We start from the raw sequence: 23,179 nt of genomic DNA, 5'->3' as shown, positions 1-23,179 counted from the left end.
ATGCTGAGAAGCAATCTTTGCTTCATCACTTCTCAAGCAATGTTAAAGCAGACTTAACATGGGTCCATACTTATTGACACAGACATTTATTTTGATAAAATCTGCATTTCCAAATCACTTGCTTCGGACATTTCTCCATGCCTCAGAAAGTAGGTTTCTCATCTTCATTTCTACAACTATTTACATCTTCAGCTACCATACGAAAGCAAAACCTATGGAGAAAAAGCTTCCTTCTGCAGGCTTATAACTTGGCAATCCTATCGAAAGCTATGAAAGAACCACATGAGGCTCAAAAATGCAGACATGTGAAATTGCACAAGGTAGATAGTTGACAGGGAAAAATAAAATAAAAGGAGTTTACAGACTTAACCGAAAAGTCATGTCAACGGCTACAGTTAGTTTACTAAGAACATCCACTGACTGGATTAAACAGTGTGTAAATGCTGGTGTCTAGGAATACCACACTGACAATTCCCCTTCTGTTACAATGCAAGAGTCTATGTTATTCCACAGTTAAGCAGCGCACGCATACACGCGTGCACACACGCGCACACACACAGACACAGACACAAGCGTACATCTGCTACCTTTTTTGTGTGTTTTGCTAATACGGCAACTGGACAGGTCACAATTGTTTGGATGTGTATCTTCCAACCAAAAAATTTAGGGGGACCCTACAAGATACCAGTTTTCTATGCATTCTTACAAAGAGCCCAAGACAATTTTAAAAAATGGACAACTCACTAAAAAAAACAAAACCCAAACAAACCAACAAGCCTTATGCCAGGGGTTCTCAATCACGGGTCCCCAGATGGTGCTGAACTACAATGCCCATCACCCAAAGGCCACTGTGGCTATGGATGATGGGTGTTGTGGTCCAACACAGCTGGGTGATCCAAGTTTGAAAACTGTAATGCTATGGGGAAGAGAAGTCAAACAGGATTAATGGGAAAAGTGCCTCCCTTCAGGACAACTTCTGCTGATACCTCAGAGGCCTATTCGCCAGATTATTTGAAGTTAACATACAAGGAGGCCTATTTTCCCAGAGGATGAAAAACTGAGTTTGCCACTGGACACACACAGACCACCCAGGAACCAGGAGAGTTGCGGCCTGTCACAGGAGACGCTGCTGGACTCCATGGATCAATAGAATGGCTCTGTATTAAGGCAGCTTCAGAAAGCGTCAGAACATTGAGCAGTCATCCGCAGAACGAACTGACAGTTGTGTGTTTTAACATCCAGCTTTCACTTCGTAAGGATGATGCATTTTGGACTCAAAGCTGTAACGGGGAGCTGAGTTCTACGAAGGATTCGGTTCTGATGCCTTGAAGCCTCAGAAGATACAAGACGAAACAGACCATTGGACATATCATACAGGTCTCTATAGCATGCAGCACCTGGGCTGTAGATGACCTCAGAGGAGTACAAAACAAACTTTTACCAAGCTTCTGGAAGAGCATGGTACACGGCTGCTCTACTGTGTACAGCTCAGGGACAATTCTGTGCCAACTCTGGTTGCCTAGGGACAATCACAGGCCTAGATTAAAAAAAGGTTCCTGACTTTAAGTATGCATCTAACATACACCCAAGAGATTTGATAAACTCCAACATGAAACAATCCTCATTTGTTTCTTTGTAAGTTCAGGAGACCGTGGCAATGGGAAGAAAGTGTAAAAAAGTTAAATCAAAACAGGCAATTGATGACAGATTGGAAATATATTGAAAACAATGTTTAACCTCTTTGAGAATCTTTGATGTTTCTTCTTAGTATTCAAACTGGGAGGAAAGCCCTAGAATTTCTACGAGATTACCTCTTCCTGCTCCAAATTCTGAGGCTATACGTGACCGACTAATATTAGAAAGAGGATTCAGGTGGATGTTCCACAGTATAGTCTGACATATTTCTGTACAAACTAAAGTATCTGGGTAATTGTTTAAGAAAAACACCGAATTCAGCTGAATTAGGCTATTCTATATTTTTTCCATCAACAAAACCCTACACGAAGAGCCTTCTAGTGCCCTTTGCTGCAGCAGAGGCCTCTACTGGGGCATAGGCAAGACAGTGCCACCCAGACATTTAAAAGATTGATTCCAGTTTCTGGGCACCCTCTGAGAAAAGAGAACCACTCTCCCAGAAACATAGGTACTTGCTCCAGTTAGAGACATGGTCACCACTGTCCATGTCACATGCCTGGCAGAGCACTCAGGCAACCAAACCTCAGAAAAATCCAAAGGCTTTGAAGGACTCAGGCTCTGCATTTCCTCCCCATCCACGTCTCTTCCTAAGTGTTTCATATTCTTTCAGAGAACGTAACCACAAACTGGAGGAACCCAGCAAGTTTTCAGATTACTGGGTCTGAAGCAAAACACTGAGTTTTGCAGTAGGAAACCCTGCATTCTGCTCGCTTCGACGTGAACCCCACATCGCCTCTTTCCCACTCTTGTATTAAACAGGAATTCTCCTAAGGAGCCTTCTAACAGATCACATTGGTTCCCCGGGGAGTGTTACCCACCCCTGTAAAGAGAAGGTTTGCCTAAACTGAGTCCCTACTGATAAAAAAGCAGCTTTAATTGGGCATTTGACATATGCCAAAAACCCTGATTCTGTACTCTGCCACTATTGTGCTTTTTTGCCGGGTTTGGGGAGAGATCCGGCTGGCCGGGTCAGATCCTGCTAGGCCACTCCTTTCCACTTTTAGGGCAAAGCAACTCATTTGGGTGTTGCCCAAAGCAATCTCTGGAGCAGCCACTTGGCAAAAACGCAGCCGAGAGATTCACCGATGTCTCGGCAAAGTTGTGGTGTGTTGTTTTCTACTGAATGGAACCCTCATTTCGGTAAGCAGCGGAACGCTTTGCTGCCAGCCTGCCCCCACCCCCCCGCAAACCAAGGAAGCTCTGCTGTAGGACAAAACTAGAGCACACAAACCAAGGGAAGGAATCTGAAAAATGCTATCACGTTTTGGAGTACATGGCAGCCACATTCCCCGGCCAGCTTACCACCATGCGTGGTCACATTAACAGGCAAGCAAGTGGCATTCATCCGTCATGCCTTACTGAGTGTTTTATTGTCCTGCCTACCTCTCTGTTTTCCGCTGACAAGGACCTTATTTCTCTCTATAATAAAGCAGGTAATATTTCAGAGGGTCGGGCAGAGGCAGGCTTAAGACCTTCTCTCTCAGGATGTTTATAGGAGGGTCGGGCTTCAGTTCGGGCACTGCTTTCTCCACCTCTTCCCTGCTCTCCTCCTCCAGCTCCTCGCAATTGTTATCATCGGAAGGGTTTGAGATCCGGCTGGCAAAGACCTCTTTGTCCAAGAAGACGATGGTTTCCATGCGGCGGCGCCTGATGCGCCTTCGCTTAAACCTCGGTGGGTTCCGGAGGCCATTCCCATTCCTGCCGGCCGTTTCCTGGTGAATCAGCTTTTTTATGGTGCTGCGGATGGCGATGCGTGCCAGGTCCTGGAGACTGCGGACCATCACTGGGGCTGAAAAAGGAGAAGGAGAAATGGGAACAAGCCCGGGACCTTGGCTGAGGAATCCTTGTTCAGATCACAACTGGCAGAAACTGACAGCAAGTCCAGGGAGCATGGGGATGGTCCTTAGCTTAGTGGCAGAGCATCTGCTCCGCATGCACAAGGTCTCAGGTTCATTCCCTGGCAGCATCTCCAGGTAGGGCTGGGAAAGACTCCTGCCTGAAATCTTGGAGAGCTGCTGCCAGTCAGTGTGGACAGCACTGAACAAGATGGACCAATGGTCTGACTCAGTATAAGGCATCTTCCTACATTAAAGCAAAGCAAGTCAGAGCAACTTCTGTTGGGCAATTGGGGCCTCCACATTGCCTGTTTGGTGGTGATATCGACATGACCACACACACACAGCTGGGTGTGAGATACAGCCTGTTTCCATGGCAGGAAAGTTGCACAGCCCAGGGACGCACACTGCAGGCCATGGAGGAAAGGGGCTGGCCTGAGCAATGTCTCCATGAGTTTCACATGGCCCATCCCAAAGGTTATGGCAAAGACTAAATGGAGCAGGTATCTGTAAAAGGGGGAAACTTACGCAAGTGGACAAGTCTCGACTTGCCCGAATCCGCATGGTTGGGCTGGACCAGAGGAGCAAAGGACACAGCCAAAATCTTCTTCGTCTCCCAGGCTAGAGGGCCAGTTCGAGTTATCTTAGTCAGCTGCGTTTAAGGACAAACACGTAACATTAAGCACTGCCCCCTATCACAGGCAGCAGACATGATCATCTCTTACTAGCCTTAACACACAGACACTCTCCCTTTTCTATCACACAACGTCAATAACCCAGAGGGCATAATAGAATAAAATCCAGATCAGTGCCAAGAGGGCAACGGTGCACAGGAACATTGCATTATTTTGAGCGATTGCTTGGAGCCCATTGAGAGAAACCATTTTACGGTCCTGAAGAAGGAAACAGACTGTTTTAACCCAATTTTAGACACGCAGGCAGCAGTCCACGAATCTGCTCACCGCACACGCCACTACTGAGGGCCCCTTCCCCCTCCAGCAAAGCTGCCAAGTCACCATCATCATCCGCTGAGCTGTGCGCGCCCCTCCCCGTCCACCACTGCTGAACACACAAGCTTCCTCTTCCCAACAGCTCTCCGCACTGAGGAGGACTCGGCACAAGAATTGCTACTGACTTCCACTAGAGCCACCCCACCTTTTCCCGCATGCAGCACAGCAAGACAGGTTGGGGAAGGGGGAGGAGGCTCGCTTCTCATGCTAAGGGGTGGGAAGAGGGGCAGCAGCAGCCACAGAGAGAGGTAGGCAGAGGGAGGAAACAGCTGCAGGGCCCTCTCCACTGGTGCAAGTCAGGAGGAGGGCTGGGTGGGGGGCGGGTTTCACATCTATAGTGCCGTGTTTTAGAGGCACACTCAAGTGTAGCACAGCAGAGAAACTTGCCCCCGCTCCTGCCTGGCCTGGACACCCTGAGGATCGGCTCTGCTCAGCTCTTGCTCTGCTGCCTTGTACGACTTGTGGCCATCCCCTCCTGATCATCGACATCTGTGGGCACTAATTACATCAAGCTGCCTCAGAGTCTCTCGTGAGAGGAGAGGCTCTGGGTTCCTGGGGCTTATAAAGACGGCGGCTGCATCGGTGGGGCAGGGGCTAGCCCTTGGTGTCAGGCCCTCCGTGGGGGAATGAGGGCTGGGGCAAAGGATGAGGGCTGGGGCAAAGGATGTGATTTTAGGGTTGTTTTAGAAGCTGAAGCTATCTATCTAGGCAGCTTCTGTTGCTATGTTTCGGGTGAAGTACTCCAGAGTACTCTGTTGAGGAGCGGGGAGGTGGAGAGGCTGTGGTCTATAAGAATAACCTCTCCCTTACCGGGATCTCTGTCGAAGTGTCTGATCAGATGAAATGTGTGTACTTAAGGTTGGGGACCAGAGATGGACTGGGATTTCTGTTGGGTGTTCCAACCACCGGCTGGCCAACAGAGTCCCTAAATGAGCTGACAGTCTTGGTCTCGGGTTTGGTGTTGGAGTCCCCCAGGCTTGTGGTGGTTGGGGACTTCAATGTTCATTTTTGAACCAATCTGTCCGGGGCAGCTCAGGAGTTCATAGCGGCCATGACAACTATGTGCCTATCCTAAGTGGTCTCGGGACCAAGGCATGTTGATGGTCACAAGCTTGATCTGGTGTTTTACTCTGATCAGGGTGGTGTTCCATGGGTGAGGACTCCTTTGATTTCCCCATTGTCATAGATGGACCACAATCTGGTTAAGGTTGGACTTGCAACCATGTCACAGCTCTACAAGGTGAGATATTATAAATGCTTCTCTAAGGGAGGGCAGATTGCCCTCCTGTCTTAAGGTGGCAATTATTAGACCACTTCTGAAGAAGCCTGCCTTGGATCCCTCAGACTTAAAACAACTATAACCCCTGCTAACTTGGCTAAGAGGCACCTTTTAACGTGGTGATTCTCTTTATTTAGCAGGGGGAGAGTAACTGCCCCTATTGACCCCCAGCACAGTACTTCCAGTGACTGTTGCTGGTGTCTGTCTTATGTTTCTTTTAGATTGTGAGAACTTTGGGGACAGAGTTCCATCTTATTTTATTATTTCTGTGTAAACCGCCCTGAGCCATTTTTGGAAGGGCGGTATAGAAATCGAATAACTAACTAACTAACTAACTATAGGCCTTTCTCCAACCTTCCATGGCTGGGCACGGTAATTGAGAGGATGGTGGCCTCCCAGCTCCAGACAGTCTTGGAGGAAACTGATTATCTAGACCCATTTCAACATGATTTTTGGGCAAGCTACGGAATCGGCCTGATGGATGCTCTCCAACGAGGAATTGATGGAGGGGGTGCAACTCTCTTGGTCTTTTTGGATCTCTTGGTAACTTTCTATACAATCAACCATAGTATCCTTCTGGACCATCTGAGAGGGTTAGGAGTGGGAGGCACTGCTTTGCAGTGGTTTTGCCTCTCGGGCAGATTCCAGATGGTGTTGCTTGGAGACTGTAGTTCTTAAAAACATGAATTTTTATATGGCACCCACCAGGGCTCCAATTCTGTCTCCAATGCTTTTTAACATCTACATGAAACCACTAGGAAAGATCAGCAAGAGATTTGGTGCAGGGTGTTTTCAGTATGCTGATGACACCCAAATCTATTTCTCCATGTCAACATCATCAGGAGAAGGCATACCCTCCCTAAATGCCTGCCTGGAGGCAGTGATGGGCTAGATGAGAGATAAACTGAATCCATATGAGGCAGAGTCACTTATTGTGTGGGGTTGGAACTCAGGAAATAATTTTGATCTGCCACTTCTGGATTAGGTCACACTTCCCAGAAGGAACAGGTACACAGTCTGGGAGTGCTCTCTAAAGACACATTTATTCACCCAAGCTCTTTAACTAGACCTGGGGTTTTAAATCGTGTTAAGGTTTTAATTTCTGTGTTCATCCACATGTGTTTGCTTCCCACCTTAATGTTTTTGCCCTCAACTGCAACCTACAGATTATCTCTGTTTATACAGCCAGGCATGTCAGGTGAAGAAGGGTGGCACCCATGAAAGCTTATACTCCAACAACTTGGCTGATCTCCAAGGTGCTGGAGCCCTTTTTGTCTCTTGGCAGCCACAGAATACCAGGATTACTGCAAGGTATGTCAAGAATCAAAATCACAGGCAAGAGGACACCCTCCCGCTGCAAGCAGACCTTTTCCTCCAATGGCATGACAAGAATCCCACCAACTTTCAGCAAATTCTTCATGTAATCTTCATGCTCCTTCTGGACTCCAGCACCACAGTAGACACGGTCATACTGAGTGCAATCTGGAGAGATCTCCAAGCAGTTGCCAGGGACGAAAGAAGGCTCACAGAATTCGAATCTGAGAACAGAGAAGGCTGTTTATCAGTAAAGCTTCTGTATGGCTGGAGTATTCAGCAAGCTGAGCATATATCGGGTGGACTAAATAAGGAGCAAAATACAAAAATCAATCCTTTACTTTGAAGCGAGGAAATTATACCACCAATGAATTCCAGCTATAGATTTCAAAAGGCTGAAGACTGGGAAAATTTCACTTACGACTTTCTCCAAAGAAGCCTGGAAAGTAGTTTTTCAAGATAGTGAAAAAACACTTCAAGATAGTGTTAAAAAAAACCCAGAATTTAGAGATTTCCCTTATGCATATGATGCATCTTTATAAAGAGTCAGACTGTTGATCCATTACCCAGTACTGTGTATTATGGCTGTTAGAAGCTTTCTTGGGTCTCAAGCAAAATCTTTCCTAGCCCTGAACCCTTCAGATCCTTTTTTAAAAGGCAATGCTCCAGCAGTAAAGTACTGTTCTCCCTCCCACCACCTGCTGACGGACCTGTAAAATTGACAACAATGTCAATTTCCTGAGGGAAAAGTAGTTTAAACTGTTTTTAAGCTACCTGCAATGCTGTTTATGGTCATAGGAACATAGGAAGCTGCCATATACTGAGTCAGACCATTGGTCTATCTAGCACAGTATTGTCTTCACAGACTGGCAGTGGCTTCTCCAAGGTTGCAGGCAGGAATCTCTCTCAGCCCTATCTTGGAGAAGCCAGGGAGGGAACTTGGAACCGTCTGCTCTTCCCAGAGTGGCTCCGTCCCCTGAGGGGATTATCTTGCAGTGCTCACACTTCTAGTCTCCCTTTCATATGCAACCAGGGCGGACTCTGCTTAGCTAAGGGGACAAGTCATGCTTGCTACCACAAGACCAGCTCCCCTCTCCAGTCTCAGAAGCACTGTTTGGAATGTACTCATTTGTAACTTACCAGAATTCATACAAAGTAAAACTTCTGGGTTGAACACAACCGCTTTTATTTCAGCCACACTAGGTTTGTTAAATCCACAAAAGTGGATCACAGACATATCAGCAGAGAATTAATTGCTCAACAACAAAAAAGCACAAGGGGGAAAAAACCCTCAATTTCTTATGCCTTCTGGCAGCTCACGTCACCCATGCAGAAGACCCATAAGCACCCTAAACGCACTCTGCATGCCAACTTTGTGAGCTATAACTAGGAGTTACTGAAGAGCTAGGATGCTGCGCTGAAGTCTGCTTTAATGCAAATGAAACACACGTCCTCTGATCTTACTTGTCAAAGCTGTCACTTGTTCTGATGAAAAAGTCCAGCTTCTGTTTGGCATATTCTATAACATCAGAGTGAAGCTCCACACCATGATTAACGCCAAAAGGACCTGCATGTTTCAAGAATACAAAGAAAGAAGTTTGAAGGGCAACTGGATGAGGAACCTGCCCCAGTACAAAAGGTTCCTCTCAGCTTGACACAGAAACTGAGAAGATGGTTTCCACAATTTTTGGCTGGCCTTCCTTGCCAAGACAAAAATGGTGGATGCTTGTTGCTCCTCACTCCCAAAGCCTTAGCAGTAGGACTAGAAAGTGCCTTGCCTCTCTCTTCCGAAGGAAAGGCAGGTACAGAGCTGGCCTCTTTGGCCACTGCTTCGCTAAAGATCTCCAAGTACTTCACCCAAGCAGGGGCAAGTTTCCTGCTCAGACGAAGGGATGTGGGGCTCTTCCTGGTTTGACTGTCACACGGCTAAATTGCTGCAAGCACTTCATACAAAGTTGCCACAAGCACCTCAGCCAAGCAATGACCTAGGAACTCATTGAGGCTATTCCCACGATCAGCCAAAATCGGGCTAGGGGAGCCTAGCCCGATTTTGGCTGATCGTGGGAGCCATCGGGCTCACAGGTGAGCCCGGTTGTCTCCCGGCAGTTAACCCACCTAAGTACCCCTCCCCTAAAACCAGGTCTGCGGAGCAAGCACTCCACAAACTCGGTTTTTAAAATTGTGAGTAGCCGTGGCACGGCTCCATGCCACAGCTACTCATGAGGAGACCCCCCGAGGGAGGCGAAAAGCTGCCTCCCGGCTCCGGGGGTCTCGCGAGCATGCCCTGTGCGCTCGCACAGGGCATGCTGCAGCTTCCGGGGGCCAATCGGCCCAAGCTCCCCCCAGCACCCGCCGGCTCCGTCACGGAGCCGGCAATCGTGTGGGAGGCCAATCCAGCCACCCAGGGCTCCCGCCCTGTTCGTGTGCGGGGACAGTGGGCTTAGCCTGCTCTCCCTGCTTAGCTGCACAAACCGGGTCTCAATGATCGTGAGACCCGGCTCACTGCCTGGCCGTTTTCTCTCTGCAAGAAACTGAGGTGTTGAGTTTGCCCATTGCTTAGGTCAGGTGAGCAGCAGCTGGTGGGCACTGGAGAGCACAGTCACTGAGGCAAGAGCCCCCCCCCCCCTTTTCCTCCATGCCAGTGGGCTTGGGTCTTTATCCATGTCTGCTGGCATGAGGGGAAGTGGGGGAGGGAAAGCAAAAATCAGGGGAGCAAAGGCAGAAAGCGGGGGGGGGGGGGCGAGCAGGGACAAAAGGCAGAAAAATGGGTAGGGGGAGCAAAAAGCAGAAAAACTGGGTCAAAAGGCAGAAAGGCAAAATCTGGAGGGGAAGCAGGAAGCAGAAAAGTAGAAAGGAGGGAAAGCAGAAAGCCACCAGGATGTGTATTTTTAACCCATTTTTTCTCTTTTGGAGGTGACGCCAGGAGCCGCCCCCAAGGAATCAGAAACCGGAACAGCTTGAGTAGCAGCTGTTCCAGCCAGTTAAACACAAAAGAGGACATTACCTGCATAGGAGGAAGGGCTGGGGGAAGCTCCCTGCCTTGGAGGATTCGCTGGTGCTGCTTGTGAGTTTGATCTTCTACTAGCTTGTGTGAGGTTTTTTTCTTGGGGGTGGGGCAGCCCTTCCCACCTTTACTGACCAGCCACCACTAGTCAAGATGTTCCTGGAACTGTGGCTTCCCAGTGGACGCTTCTTGCTACCCTTTCCGGCTCAGGGTTCCTCGGCAGCACAGCAGCCCACTTCCCCACTTTCAGCTCCAGAAATGAAAAAAGTGACGGGGGCTCAGTGGCTTGGCTTTGCAGCAGCACTAAGATGCTCCAGAAGCCTCAGCAACCCAGTGGCCAAAGCCCCTGCGCTCACCATTTCCTGCTCCAGAAATGAAAAGGCTGATGGGGAGTTGCTGGCTTGGCCCTGCACCACTGAGAAGGCCCAAGCGCATCAGCAACATAGTGGATGAACGGCCCTCAACCTTCCTCCCACCTTTTGAGCTTGGGAGGAGCCAGGAATCCCTGGGCAAATGCTCACTTCTGCAGCGCCAAGGTTGGGAGGGAAGCTGGGATTTGCTCACCACACTTGCCAGAAGGCACTTGCCATGACAAGCTAGATTGTGGAACCCTGCTGAGAAGAGTCCCTGCGGTTTGCCTTCTAAGTGAAGGCCTAAAACAGCAGATACAAAGCAAATATCTTGAAAGATAATAGTTTTGCTGACAAGCACAACCAAACTATGCAAGTCCCACCTTAATAAGGGTGAGAGTAATCCAAAATCTCACTTAAAAGTTACTAGGGATGTGCATGGAACTGGTTCGGAGGCCTTTTGGGCTTCCGAACCGATTCGAATGGCTGTTTCGAAGGCAGGGGGATGACTTTAGGGCGGGGGAGGGTGCACTTACTCCTCCCGCCACTTTCCTCCCACCAGTGCTCCATTGTAAACTGGTCTGGCAAAGCAGCAGCGTACCTCCCTGATGCCCCATCCTCTTGTTGAACCGGAAGCAGAAGCACTCGGCATGCATGCATGTGCATGTCAGGCAGGTGTGTGTGCACATCGCACGCCTGCCTGATGTGCATGCGAGCGTGACGTGTGCATGCGCGCCGGATACTTCCGCTTACTTCCAGTCCAACGAGGGGATGGGGCAGCAGGGAGGTACGCTGCTGCCCTGCCAGACCAGTTTACAATGGAGCGCCAGTGGGGGGAAAGCAGCAGGAGGAGTAAGTGCACCCTCCCCCGCCCTTATGGTCACCCCCCCACCCCGCCTTCAAACTTCCCTGCGCCGGTTCCGTGCACATCCCTCAACAGAACCACAAACACTACTTTGGACTCCTTGGAGGAAAAGCTCAATAAAAATGTAACAACTAAGTAGCTGAATAAAAACAGATGGATGGGGAAGGGAAGGAATGGAAGAAGATACTTCAAAGAGGAAAAACAGGAGGTGAGTGCAAGGAAATACATCTGAAGGATACACAAAACTGTCCATGGTTGATTTCTTCTTAGCACTTGGTTCTTATAGCTCACATATGGCTTTTTAATAGGTTAATCCAGTTTTGAAGTTCCTGGCAAACCATCAGTAGAAGTCCTGAAGAAGACCGTTCTCCAGGTTTTGCATTTCCTTTCATTCTTAGAGCCTCATAATACCATCTCGTACTGGAGAAGGATGTTTCCCTAAGGCAGGGGTGACACCCGCCACCCACTCCTGGCTTTGTTGACATGCTGCACTATGCGATGGAGCATAGCAACAGCTGCTGGGAATCCCAAGCAAAGTCACAGCTGCTTTGCTCTGAGCAAGGGACAAGGCAGCAGCTTGGGGTAGCCAATCCAATAATGTGAAATCCAGCTTTGCCTCCGCTCCTTAAGATACCAGAGACTATTGAAACAGCTCCCCTTTACAATAAATCCTCATCACTGAAAAGGGGGGGGGGCACAAATGGCCTTATTTTTGTTATGCACAAAATTCCAAAATATTCTTTTTAAGCAGCCATTTTTAAGAGAAAGCTGTTAAACAGAGATTATTCTTACTGGGAAGGGGAAACTGCTCACAAAGACTCGATAGCTAGCTGAAATGCTCTTGTTTGTCCTTTCACATTTTAAAATAACAGTTTTGTCACTGCTTTCAAAATGTGCTGTGATCCACCTGGGAAAGGTTTTAATGGTGAAAGGCAGAATAGAAATGTTCAAGAGCACTGATTGCTGCTGAACACACACACAGTCACTATTCTGGCCGACTTAAAACCTCATTTTCATTCAGAAATGAATGGGAGGCCATGCCATTTGGTTTTATTTCGGGTTGCAAATCACAGCTGGCTTTCAAGCTGGGATGCGCAAATGACACACAGTGCTCTCCCAGATGCATAACCAACCAACCAGGCCAGAGAAATGTGCATTCTGTCCAGGCCAGACACTACGAGGCCAACAGCACGTATGGAATTTGATTTGCAAGATGGGTGAACGACTATTGAAGAACCACAACTGTGTTTGCGCTGATATGCAGAACATAAATCACTCCACTTATGCTTGCTGTATCATCAGTATTGAGAACACCTCCCATCACCCCCACAAAACAGGGAGCTTAATTCGCAAGGTTAATTTAGCTGATTAAAAGGATGTTACCCAAGATGAGTCCAACCATGGAACTCAGGTAGCCAGTGCCACTGCCCAGGTTCAAGAAGGAAAGGCCAGGCTGTAGATCCAGAGCTTCCATGACCTCTGAGTAAATGCAGGGAGCAGAGAGGTGAATGTTCCCATGTTTCCAAGCCAAGTCCTTGTAAGCGTTGTCTTTAAACTCCTCCAGGTAGTAGTCTGCCCGGTCCACCGCCCGGAAGGCCTGCTCCACCAGCTCTGTCCGGATGTATTGAGCCTCTTTCAGGTTATCGATTAACTCATCATTGTCTTCTCCTGCGCTCACAGCACCTCCCATCGTCCAAGTTAACAGACTCAAAGCCCAACTCTGAATAGGAGAAGGGGAAATAAAAAAATAAAAATAAAATGGTACCCAGAGTAATCAAAAGAAGCTGCTCAGTGTAAGGGTTTAAATCAGGCCTGCTCAATTTAGGCCCTCCAACTGTTTTTTGAACTACAACTCCCATAATCCCCAGACACAGTGGCCAATAGCCAGGGATTATGGGAATTGTAGGCCAACATCTGCAGGAGGGCTGAAGCTGAGCAGCTCTGGAAACAAAGCTAACAGCATTTAAAAGTATATTTTATATGGAGGAAAATACAAAGCCAAAAAGTACTTCCATGGACACAAAGGTTGCAAGCGGCAGTTCTCCCTTGGCCCTTGGAGACTGGAAATTTTACCTTCACAAATGCTGTATTATTACAGCATCAAAACAGCAACTTAAACCAGTGAGTGACCCTTCCTGACAAGCACTTTTTAGTGCATCATCAGCTGTTTTAAAAAGTTACTCCTGGATATGGAAACATGGATTCCAGTTGACAGTTTCCCCTCACAAACACAGAAGTGTGCTCTGCTTTTGCCAGCATTCAGAGCAGAAAAGTGTGAGTCATCTGCATCAGTACTGTGTGGAGTAACTTTGAAGACAGGCCTAAGGCTCCCTACTCCTGCAAAGGGTCAGAACATGCCCAGTTTCCTACTGCTTGAGGTTTCCGACTATTAACTCTTTCCCATTCTGCTTCTGGTTGAATTCCAACCCCTTGTTGGTTTGCTGCTCCCGCCACCCTATTAAAGAGGATTCCTGGGAGATGAATCTAGCTATAGAAGCTAAGCCACAGATGGCTGGGTGGGCTTTAATGCCAAGAGGGTCTCTACTGATCCCCCTGGTGTCCACTGCAGCTGGTGAATGCTTGGTGAAGCAACTTGTTCCAAACTGGAAAGTGGGGGAAATGTTGCTTGCTTCCCTTTGCCTTTTTCGCAGTCTCTGTATGAGAGCGTGGAAGGACTGGAAGCAGATGTAAAGGCACATGTTCATCTCCGTGTGGGCCTCACTGGCAAATTTAAAAGCAGTAATTTGACCTTCAGATCAAAGGGAAACACGTAAAAAATCCTCTTGTGCAAGTCTTAGGTGCCCTTAATGTAGCTCCCTGGACCCCAGCTTTACAATAAATAAATAAATAAAGGAGCCTATGGGGACGGCAAAGGGCCTTGGACTAATACTTCATATTATGTATGAGCATCACAGTAACACTGGTACGGGGAGGGTGTTCCCCACTGGAGACAGCTGTGACTACCCCCTGCTAACCAGGCAAAGAGGCACCTTTCAAAGTGGTGATTCTCATAGATTTAGCAGGGACAGATCAACTGGCCCTATTCCGCACCAGCAAAGCATCCCTCCAGTGACTGCTGCTGGTATCTCCCTTGTGTTTCTTCTTAGACTGTAAGCTCTTTTGGGACAGAGAACCATCTTATTCTTATTTTTCTATGTAAACCATCCTGATAACTAGTGTGTGTGTTGAAAAACATTATTATGAATAGTAGTAATTAATCACAAATTTAAGACGTGAATACCAGCCCTACTACTTCTAAGAAATTCATTTCCAAAGCTGCGTAGCTGGTCCCCACAGACTATTACCATTCCGTACAGGAAAAGCAGAATGTGAATTTTTATTTACAGTCCTTTACTCTTCTGGCAAGAACTGCAGAAGTGGCAGTTTCAGTGTTTGTTCCTAGTATAGAATGTTCTGCCTCAGCTTCATTGTTGCATGTATTCAGCAGATACAAAATCCCACCAATCTCCACCGAACATTTATGAAGAAAACCAGCTGTTACCTCAAGGTCCAGATGAAATGCAGGTACAAGCATAAACCTTACTCATTTGTTAGAACAAGTGCCTGTATGTAAACACAATCAGCAGTGCTGAGATTTGGTATCTCAAGAAAGAAAACAAAAACCCCTTTCAGACAGAAAAGTCTGAATTCAAAGTAATTCCACTGAAGAGTTAGATATAATTACTTGTTTTGCATATGCTTGCTTAATTTGCCTGCTTTTGATCTGATCCCCGTATCTGACTCTGCGCATGATTTGAAAGAGATTTAACCCAGCTCAAATGCCAGGGCAGTAGAGAGCCTAAGGCAGAAATAGACAAGGGGCATCCCAAGTGCCATATCTGCCCTAGGGAGTGGTCCACTATCCACCACTGCCCTGCCAGCAGCTAAAAGGAAAACTTCTCACCGTTGTCTTTGTCCTCCTTTACGCATGGGGTGGGTGGGAGTGCCACAGCCTGATGTCTGCCTCCTTCTTCTGTTTTCAGCCTGACTGTGAGGAGCAGAAAGATAACTTGTTCTGCTGTCTCCTAGACTAGCCTTCTGACCAACTCAGATGCCAGTGAGTTGGCCCTACCAGCAGAACTAGGAAAGCACTCAACATAGGAAGAGCCCTGTTGGATCCACCAAAGGTCTATCTAGTCTAGCAGTCCATTTCTCAGACTGGCCAACCAGATGCCCCCAGAAAACCCATAAGCAGGGTATGAAGGCAACAGCCTTCCACCCATTCCCCCAACCCCAAAAGCTGGTATTCAGTTAACATGGCCCATGGACCCCCATGACTTTTGCAGACATAGTGGTGGCATAAATGAGGGCATCTCTCTCCCTGCCTTCAAATCCCTTAGTCTTCATCCCCAACTGAAACAAAGCCTTGGTACATTTGCTCTCATTCACCCCGGGTTAGGGTTGCCTCCCTTCCCTACGGTGTCTTCCTCACTCTCAGTATTTAAGTTGTGAGTTCTTTGGAGTAAGGGCTTTGTTTTTCCCCCTTTGGGCTTATGTTAGACATATAGAGTAAGGGTGCAGTATAAATCAACACCAGAAGATACAGCCCTCATATTACTAAACGTGATATGAGAATTACACAGTGAGAATTAGATGTTGCTTTTAAGAAAAAAGCACATCGAGGACAGAGATTTTGTGGACTGATATTCAACATACACTACTAGATTCCAGAAAGTGTCCTAGGCTTGGAGAACTGACAACAAAACAGAACTCCCTAGCATTCCTGAAAGGGACTTGAAGACGAATGGTAGCCCTTTCCATCCAACTTCTCCTGGCCTTGTTGTGGCTTAGGTCTTTTCTCTTAAAAAGATCCCAGAAGCGCCTCGCCCGCTTTCTTTCCCCATTTGCTTTCATTCTTCACAAAATGACAGGAGCGCAAGTCAAAGAGTCCCCCTATAGAAGACAGCTGCTCTCTGACCTGGCTGCAGTCCAGTTACAGGGTTATTAGCATGCCTCTGTGTGCTCTGTTGTGCCACTACAAGATATAATTGGTTTGCAGCCAACTCAGAGCACACTTACTGAAAACAGGGTCTCCTGTCTACATTGCCCTAACACAGAAAGGCTGTGTAGCGGGGAGGAAGCGGGTGGGGGCGGGAATGAATAGTCTTCCCACAGCACAGAACAGTCATCATTCTGCAGCCAAGACCTGATATAGACTCCCTCGTTTCAAAATGTATTATGGCCACCAAAAGACGTGTGCGTCCCGTTCCTTTTCCTGGCATTACAATTACAGCCTCTGGCATCTTTACAACACCTCGTGCAGTCAAAAAAGAGCCAAAATGTTGCTGGGTGGACTGCAGGTCAGCATGCTGAACGCCAAGAAAATGAAGTGGAGTTACAGAACTCTGCACGCACACTTGGACACTCATGGGATACCACCTGAAAGGGAGGAGACACTCTTCAACCTCAAAGCTTTATTCATGCCAGGAAAGATGAAAGCACTTAAAAGGACACAGTGCAAACAGGAATATTCCAAATACTGTAGACGAGACATACAGGGATCTGTCAAGTGTTTTGGACAAACTGCCATTGCCTGTTCCAGGGATGGTGAGGGGAAAAAAGGGGTTTACTGACAGATCGTGACAGGAATTCATTATTATACATAAATTCTACAGCAGTTTTTTATTGTAACAGCCTGCCCAAAGAGCTTATAAGGTGCAAAAGCAAGATATAAATATATAAGAAGTAAATTAGAAATCTTGTCTATTTATGCAGCTGGGGAAGGAAGAGAGTAAGATGTTGCTCCTGTTATCACAAAGATGACTAGGGGGTAGCTATGAAGGGCTCATCAATAAAGGAGATGCTGATCCCTTATTACAGAAATGGAAGAACCATTATAGGAGAAGAGAAATAGAAGCTTTGTTGCATAGGGAAAGGGAGGCAAGAGCCCCAGTTGCAGAAAGCCATGGGGAGGGGGCAAAAGAGGGGAAACAAAGCTCTCTATGATCAGATGAGAGGAGGGAGAAGGGAAATAATAAAGACAACAGATATATGCAGGGCTGCCATGTGGGAAGTACCTTGACAAGGGGAGAGGGAAAGAAGGACAATCCAGAGATCAGGAGTGGAAAGTGATAATACTATAGGATCTCATATCACAAGGGAAATAGAGAAGGCTCACCAAGTCGGAGAGACTGAAGATTGGTACCCATTTCCCTGGAGACTGGAGGGATAGGAGGCACAGAAATGGTGGGGAGATTATCACAAGGCAAGGAAGAGGGAGAGCTAGCTGGTCCCATTGCCATGGATAATGAATGTACAGAAAGAACAGGGACAAAAATAAAGCTTTGCACTGTCTGTTGGTAGTAGTAGAGGGCAGAAGAAACAATGGGATCCCATAATAATATTCCATTATTATGGGCTCCATTCTTGAAACTATGATTATTCCATTACCAAGGCCTGAGGAAGGATGAGGTGAGAAAAAAAGCGAGATATTTTGTGTCTTATCTTGGACACCGAGGATAAATTATGAGGTCTTGTTACTCTGAACGGGATGTGGGGAGAATAAAGCTTTATACCAGTGTTTGACAAATCCCGGGTGCCAGGGAGCCATGGCACCTAGAAATGTAACTGTGATGCCTAGACTAGGATATTAAAAGGCAGTTATTAAATAAAATATGTATTTGTCCCAGGTAGCCCTGTTTCTGTTCCATATTACTTATAAATGGGATTTTAAAAAGCCCATTTGCCTTCCTGCCGCACAATGTCCATCACTAAGTCTAGTAATTTTGTCAGGTCTCCATTGTCTGGCTTTTACATTTTTGGCTAGGATTCTAGATCCAATTTTTTTTATTAATCAAGACTGGCTTTTTAGATTGTGAATCCCTTTGGGACAGGAACATTAAAAAATATATATATTCATTCATTTTGCTATCCAAACTCTTTTGATAACATTTTGTTGGAAAACAGTATATCAATTTTCATTTTACAGATAGGGGCAAAATGCATGGCAGAAAAGAAGTTAGAGAGTTCTTTTATCACAAAAGGGAAAGGATGCACTATAACTCCCATTATCCCCCGTTGAAAGAAATAATGACTGTAGATGTTGGGAGTTGAAGTCTCACATCATAACAATACTAGAAAGCCTCAGGTTGATTAGCCCCATTTTATAACCATTATGCTGGAAACTCAGGGTAAAAGGCGAGAAATTAAGGTGAGGTGGTCAACCTGAGGCCCCCCAGCTTTTGCTGGACTATAACTCCTATCATCCCTAGCGACAATGTATTTATTTCAAGTTACTGAAGATAGGGATGTTGTTGTTGTTGTACAACAACAACAACAACAACAACAACAACAACAACAGGAGAACCTCAGGTTGGTCACCCCTGGAGTCCCATAGTAACAACTGGGCATGAAGGCTGAGAAGGCCTGGACAGCCTATTGCCATGGGGGAGGGAGTAAGGCTTTAATACAGGGCTGCACAACATCAGCCCTCCTGGAACATAGGAAGCTGCCTTCTACAGAGTCAGACCATTGGTCCACCTAGCTCAGTATTGTTTACACTAGGGCTGCTGGACTTCAGCCCTTCTGCAGATGTGGCTACTGTGTGCTGTTGGCCTGTAGCTGGGGATTATGGGAGTTGTAGTCCAAAACCAGCTGGGGGGCCTAAGTTGAACAGGTCTGGTCTACGCAGACTGGCAGTAGCATCTCCAAGGTTGCAGGCAGGAGTCCCCCTGAACCATATCTTGCAGATATGAGAGAGGGAACTTGGAACCTTCTGCATGCAAGCATGCAGATGCTTTTGCAGAGCAGCCCCACACCCTAAGGCAGGGTTTCTTAACCTTGGGGTCCCAGGATGATGTTGGACTACAATTCCCATCATTTCCAGCCATGGCCTTTGTGGGTAGGGATGATGGGAGTTGCAGTCCAACAACATCTGGGGCCCCAAAGTTTAGAAACCCTGCCCCAAGGGGAATATCTTACAGTGTGCACACATGTAGTCTCCCCTTCAGATGCAATCCAGGGTGGACTCTGCTCAGCAAAAGGGGCAATATATGCTTCCTACAATACACCAGCTCTCCTTCTGCAGATGGGAGGCTGCTGAACAAATTGGCCACTGTGGCTGGGGACGATGGGAGTAGTGGTAGCCCAAACAGCAACAGCAGGAGGGCCAAACTCGTGTAACCCTTGGAGTGCTGGGGTGAAGGGAGAGAGATTGTGGGGCCACATCACCACAAATCAGTGTGTGTGTGTGTGGGGGGGGGGTGGAGTGGAGTGGAAGGAGGAAGGGGAGGCCCCACACAGTGTTCCCTGTAACTGGGCATAACCCTGCTAACTGCAAAGAGGCACCTTTTAATGTGGTGATTCTCTTTATTGAGCAGGGGGAGAGTAACTGGCCCTCTCCACCCCCAGCACAGGACCTCCAGTGACTGTTGCTGGTGTGAGTCTTATGTTTATTTTTAGAATGTGAGCCCTTTGGGGAAAGGGAGCCATCTTATTTGTTATTTCTCTTTGTAAACCGCCCTGAGCCATTTTTGGAAGGGCGGTATAGAAATCGAATTATTATTATTGTTATTAACAGGGATTCCCAGGTATTGTCAACTACAGCTCCCATCATCCCCAGCTAAAAGCCACTGCAGCAGGGGATAATGGGAGTTGTAGTCAACATCTGGGAACCCCTGTTACAGGGATCACTGGCCCCACAGCTGTGGGTGTGGGGGTGAGTGGGAGGAGGGGAGAGGAAGGCTGGATTCCCATTGCCTTGGAGACCTGGGGGAGGGGCGTGAGAAATGAAGCATTCCAAATGGGGGGAGGTGAGAGAGCAGCAGAGCTGGCAGGCCCCCACCCACGGGGGAGACCAACCATGGGGGCTGGGGGGGGAGAGGAGAAGGCGGGGGCTGTCCGGGTGGGGGGCAGACAGGGACAGGCCCAGGCCCCGCTGGAGTGACGGGCTGGCTGGCCGCTCTGAGGCCCCGCTGGCACAAAGGGGGCGGAGCCATTATAGGAGAGGGGGCGGGGTTTCGAAGGGGCGGAGCCAGTGCCCCTAAGAATGGCAGGAAGTGCGGGGGGGCCCCGTCTCCTTCCCCCCCTCTTCATCGGTAGACGGCGCGGGGGGGCTCCCTAGGAGGGGCATCCGGCGCAGTTCTACCTGCTCCTCTTCCTCCTCCTCCCTCTCAGCTGCTGCTGCCGCCGCCAGCCCTTCTGCCTCCCCCGCTCCGCCGTCGACTCCCGCAGCTGTAAACACTCACCCAGCTGGAGAAATACCCCCCTCAGGGCAGCGCTACTGCGCAGGCGCCGCGCAGGCCAGGCGCACGACGCCGAAAGGCGGGGTGGAAGAGCAGGAAGGTACCATTCTGGCGGAAAAGGGAGGGGGTCAGAGGCAGTGCCGACAGGCGGTACCATTGGCGCCTTTCGAAAGGGGGAAGGTACTGTTGAATGTAGTAGTGTAGTAGCGGAGGTGGGATAGGGACGGGAGAAGTGCGCTGGTGGGCGAGGCGGACGCATTCTTCTTGTTGCTGTTATTTATATGCGTGTCGCGCTGTTAGTGCACATGGGGCTTTACAGTTTTTCATAAATAGCCCCCCCACCCCCAAAAGGCCTTGACAACGAGGAGGTTGCAATCTAAATTTTCGCCGTGGTAGTTGTGTAACCCAGTGCAGCTGCAAAAGCAATGCAGTTTTGTAGTAATTGAAAGACGAACACATTGATTTCAGCAGACACTTTTGGGGCCCCACAGCCTTCATTCCAGAGGAGAGCCGGTCATGTGTGGAATGCATGAATTGTCTCCCTTGTTAAGCAAGGCCTGCCCTGGTTTGCATTTGAATGGGAGACTGTGTGTGAGCACTGCAAGTTATGGGGCTGCTCTGGAAAGAGCATCTGCACAGAAGTTTTAAGACTGGATAACTTCATGGAGAAGAGGTCTATCAATGGTCGGAGGGCTATAGGACAGCCTCAAAGGCAGGATGCCTCTGAGTACCAGTTGCAGGGGAGTAACAGCAGGAGGGAGGGCATGCCCTCAACTCCTGCCTGTGGCTTCCAGCGGCATCTGGTGGGCCACTGTTTGAAACAGGACTAGATGGGCCTCCTTGGGCCTGATCCAGCAGGGCTGTTCTTAGGTGCACCTAGGTAATTTTGGAGCCTGGACCTTTGGAGGCCCCCCTCCCCTGCAAATTAAGGATCATCATGCTCAGCCTGGCGTCCACGCCACCTGGGATAGACTAAAGAGGATTTGGGGGCCTCTAGGGGCTGTGGAGGCCCTGGACTTTGGCCCCGAAGTCCAGGGGTAAGAGCGCCTGTGCACCTGCATGCTTGAATGCAGAAAGTTCCAAGTTCCCAGATGCTCCTGCCTGCCACTTTGGAAAAGGCACTGCCAGTCTGTGTAGACAATACTGTGCTAAATGGAGCAATAGTGACTTACTAGGAGAGAGATCTTGGGGTCGTAGCGGACCACTCGTTGGAAGTTCTGACTCAATGCGTGGCAGCTGTGAAAAAGGCTAATTCCATGCTATGGATCGTTAAGAAGGGGATTGAAAATAAAAATGCTAATATTATCATGCCCTTATACAAATCTTTGGTGTGGCCACATTTGGAGTACTGCATGCAATTCTGGTTACTATATCTTAAGAAGGACATCATAGAACTGAAAAAGGTGCAGAAGCGGGGAACCAAAATGATCAGGGGCCTGGTGCACCTTCCTTATGAGGCAAGGCTGTACCATCTGGGGCTCTTAGTTTGGAAAAGAGACGGCTATGGGAAGACCTGATAAGAAGTGTTTAAAATTATGCATGGAGTTGAGAGAGTGGACAGAGATAATTTTTTCTCCTTTTCTCATAACACTAGAACCAGGGGTCATCCCCTGAAACCAAAGACTGTGAAATTTAGGACCAACAAAAGGAAGTACTTTGTCACCCAGTGCATAATTAACCTATGGAATTCTCTGCCACAGCATAGGGTGATGGCCACTAGCTTGGATGGCTTTAAAAGGAACTTAAACAAATTCATGGAGGACAGGTCTATCAAAGGTGTTGTGTGCTGGAGTCACTTTGCACTCTGTGTATGCTCTGGAGCTACACCGGAGTCAAGGGGGTTAAACACGCAACCCTCTAGGGGCTCTCTATTCCCTTCAGAAGATACCACAGTTCCTGGCAGGAGGTGCAAAGACACAGACCTCTGTTAAGATATTTACTTAGACTAATGAAAGTATTAGAAAGAGATGAACGGGCAAGAGTGTGTGAGAATTTCTCAGTCAGTGGCTAACAATATCTGACTATTGGCAATACCTAACATTGTGAAGAAGAGGGGGAGGACAAGGGGGAAGGAGGAGAGGAAAGAGGCAGAACTGAATGGAGACCGAAGGAGAAAGGAAGGAATGGAGCGAGGAGTCTTAAGCAAGAGATGCTCATTACCGAGTCTTCGTGCAGTTTGGCAAAAGCTGGCAGGGGCTGTTTTCGCAGCTGGAGTTCGATGGAAGCATCGGCAGTAGATCCAGATGGATCTCTGGGTGCAGGTCCGGAATGTGTTGGATAGACACAAGTTAGTTTTTGCACGGAGTCCTCCCCACGGAGGCAGTCACCAGCAAGGACTATGTCTGTCGCTGGATCATGCCAGCTGGCTAGCAAGCAAGATCGTGAGCCAGCCCAGAACAAGCTGCCCACTGCCCGCGGCTGATCTTTCTTCTACAGTTAAAACCAAGTGATCCAGAGTATATGTTCATCATCAGTGTCCTGAACATTGCAAATGTATCTGTGCATCCGACTATAAAGGCGTGAATCACATATCAAATGTCCACACACTCACGGAAGGCACATCATGAATGTTTTGTTAATCAGTTCTTATCAACAGGAATGTTTCCTCCTTGTTCTCACAAGTGTCTCTTTTGTTACCAAGTGAA

The 23,179-nt window shown here is 48.0% G+C and overlaps 2 protein-coding genes across 7 annotated transcripts in view; both read right to left on the bottom strand.

Moving 5' to 3' along the window:
* The window catches only part of LOC128322324 (peroxidasin homolog), a 165,787-nt gene that overhangs the window by 127,134 nt on the left and 15,474 nt on the right, over positions 1-23,179 (bottom strand). The window lies entirely within an intron of this gene.
* PCMTD2 (protein-L-isoaspartate (D-aspartate) O-methyltransferase domain containing 2) lies at positions 71-23,011 on the bottom strand. 6 transcript variants are annotated; one of them, XM_053243393.1, is made up of 7 exons: positions 22,695-23,009; positions 15,257-15,340; positions 12,736-13,072; positions 8,598-8,700; positions 7,186-7,357; positions 4,059-4,182; positions 71-3,484 (listed from the first exon to the last, which is right to left on the bottom strand). In XM_053243393.1, exons 3-7 carry the CDS (start codon positions 13,040-13,042, stop codon positions 3,105-3,107), a joined length of 1,086 nt encoding a protein of 361 aa, XP_053099368.1. In that variant the 5' UTR covers positions 13,043-13,072; positions 15,257-15,340; positions 22,695-23,009; the 3' UTR covers positions 71-3,104. The 6 variants fall into 6 exon arrangements, with proteins under 6 accessions (XP_053099368.1, XP_053099367.1, XP_053099366.1 ...); XM_053243392.1 differs by lacking the exon at positions 22,695-23,009 and adding an exon at positions 20,538-20,648; XM_053243391.1 differs by lacking the exon at positions 22,695-23,009 and adding an exon at positions 20,438-20,572.

Source organism: Hemicordylus capensis, chromosome 4, assembly GCF_027244095.1.
Source record: "Hemicordylus capensis ecotype Gifberg chromosome 4, rHemCap1.1.pri, whole genome shotgun sequence".
Classification (NCBI taxonomy): Eukaryota; Metazoa; Chordata; class Lepidosauria; order Squamata; family Cordylidae; genus Hemicordylus; species Hemicordylus capensis.
Note: the sequence above shows the minus strand (reverse complement) of the source record. Positions and strands in the feature narration are given on the sequence as shown.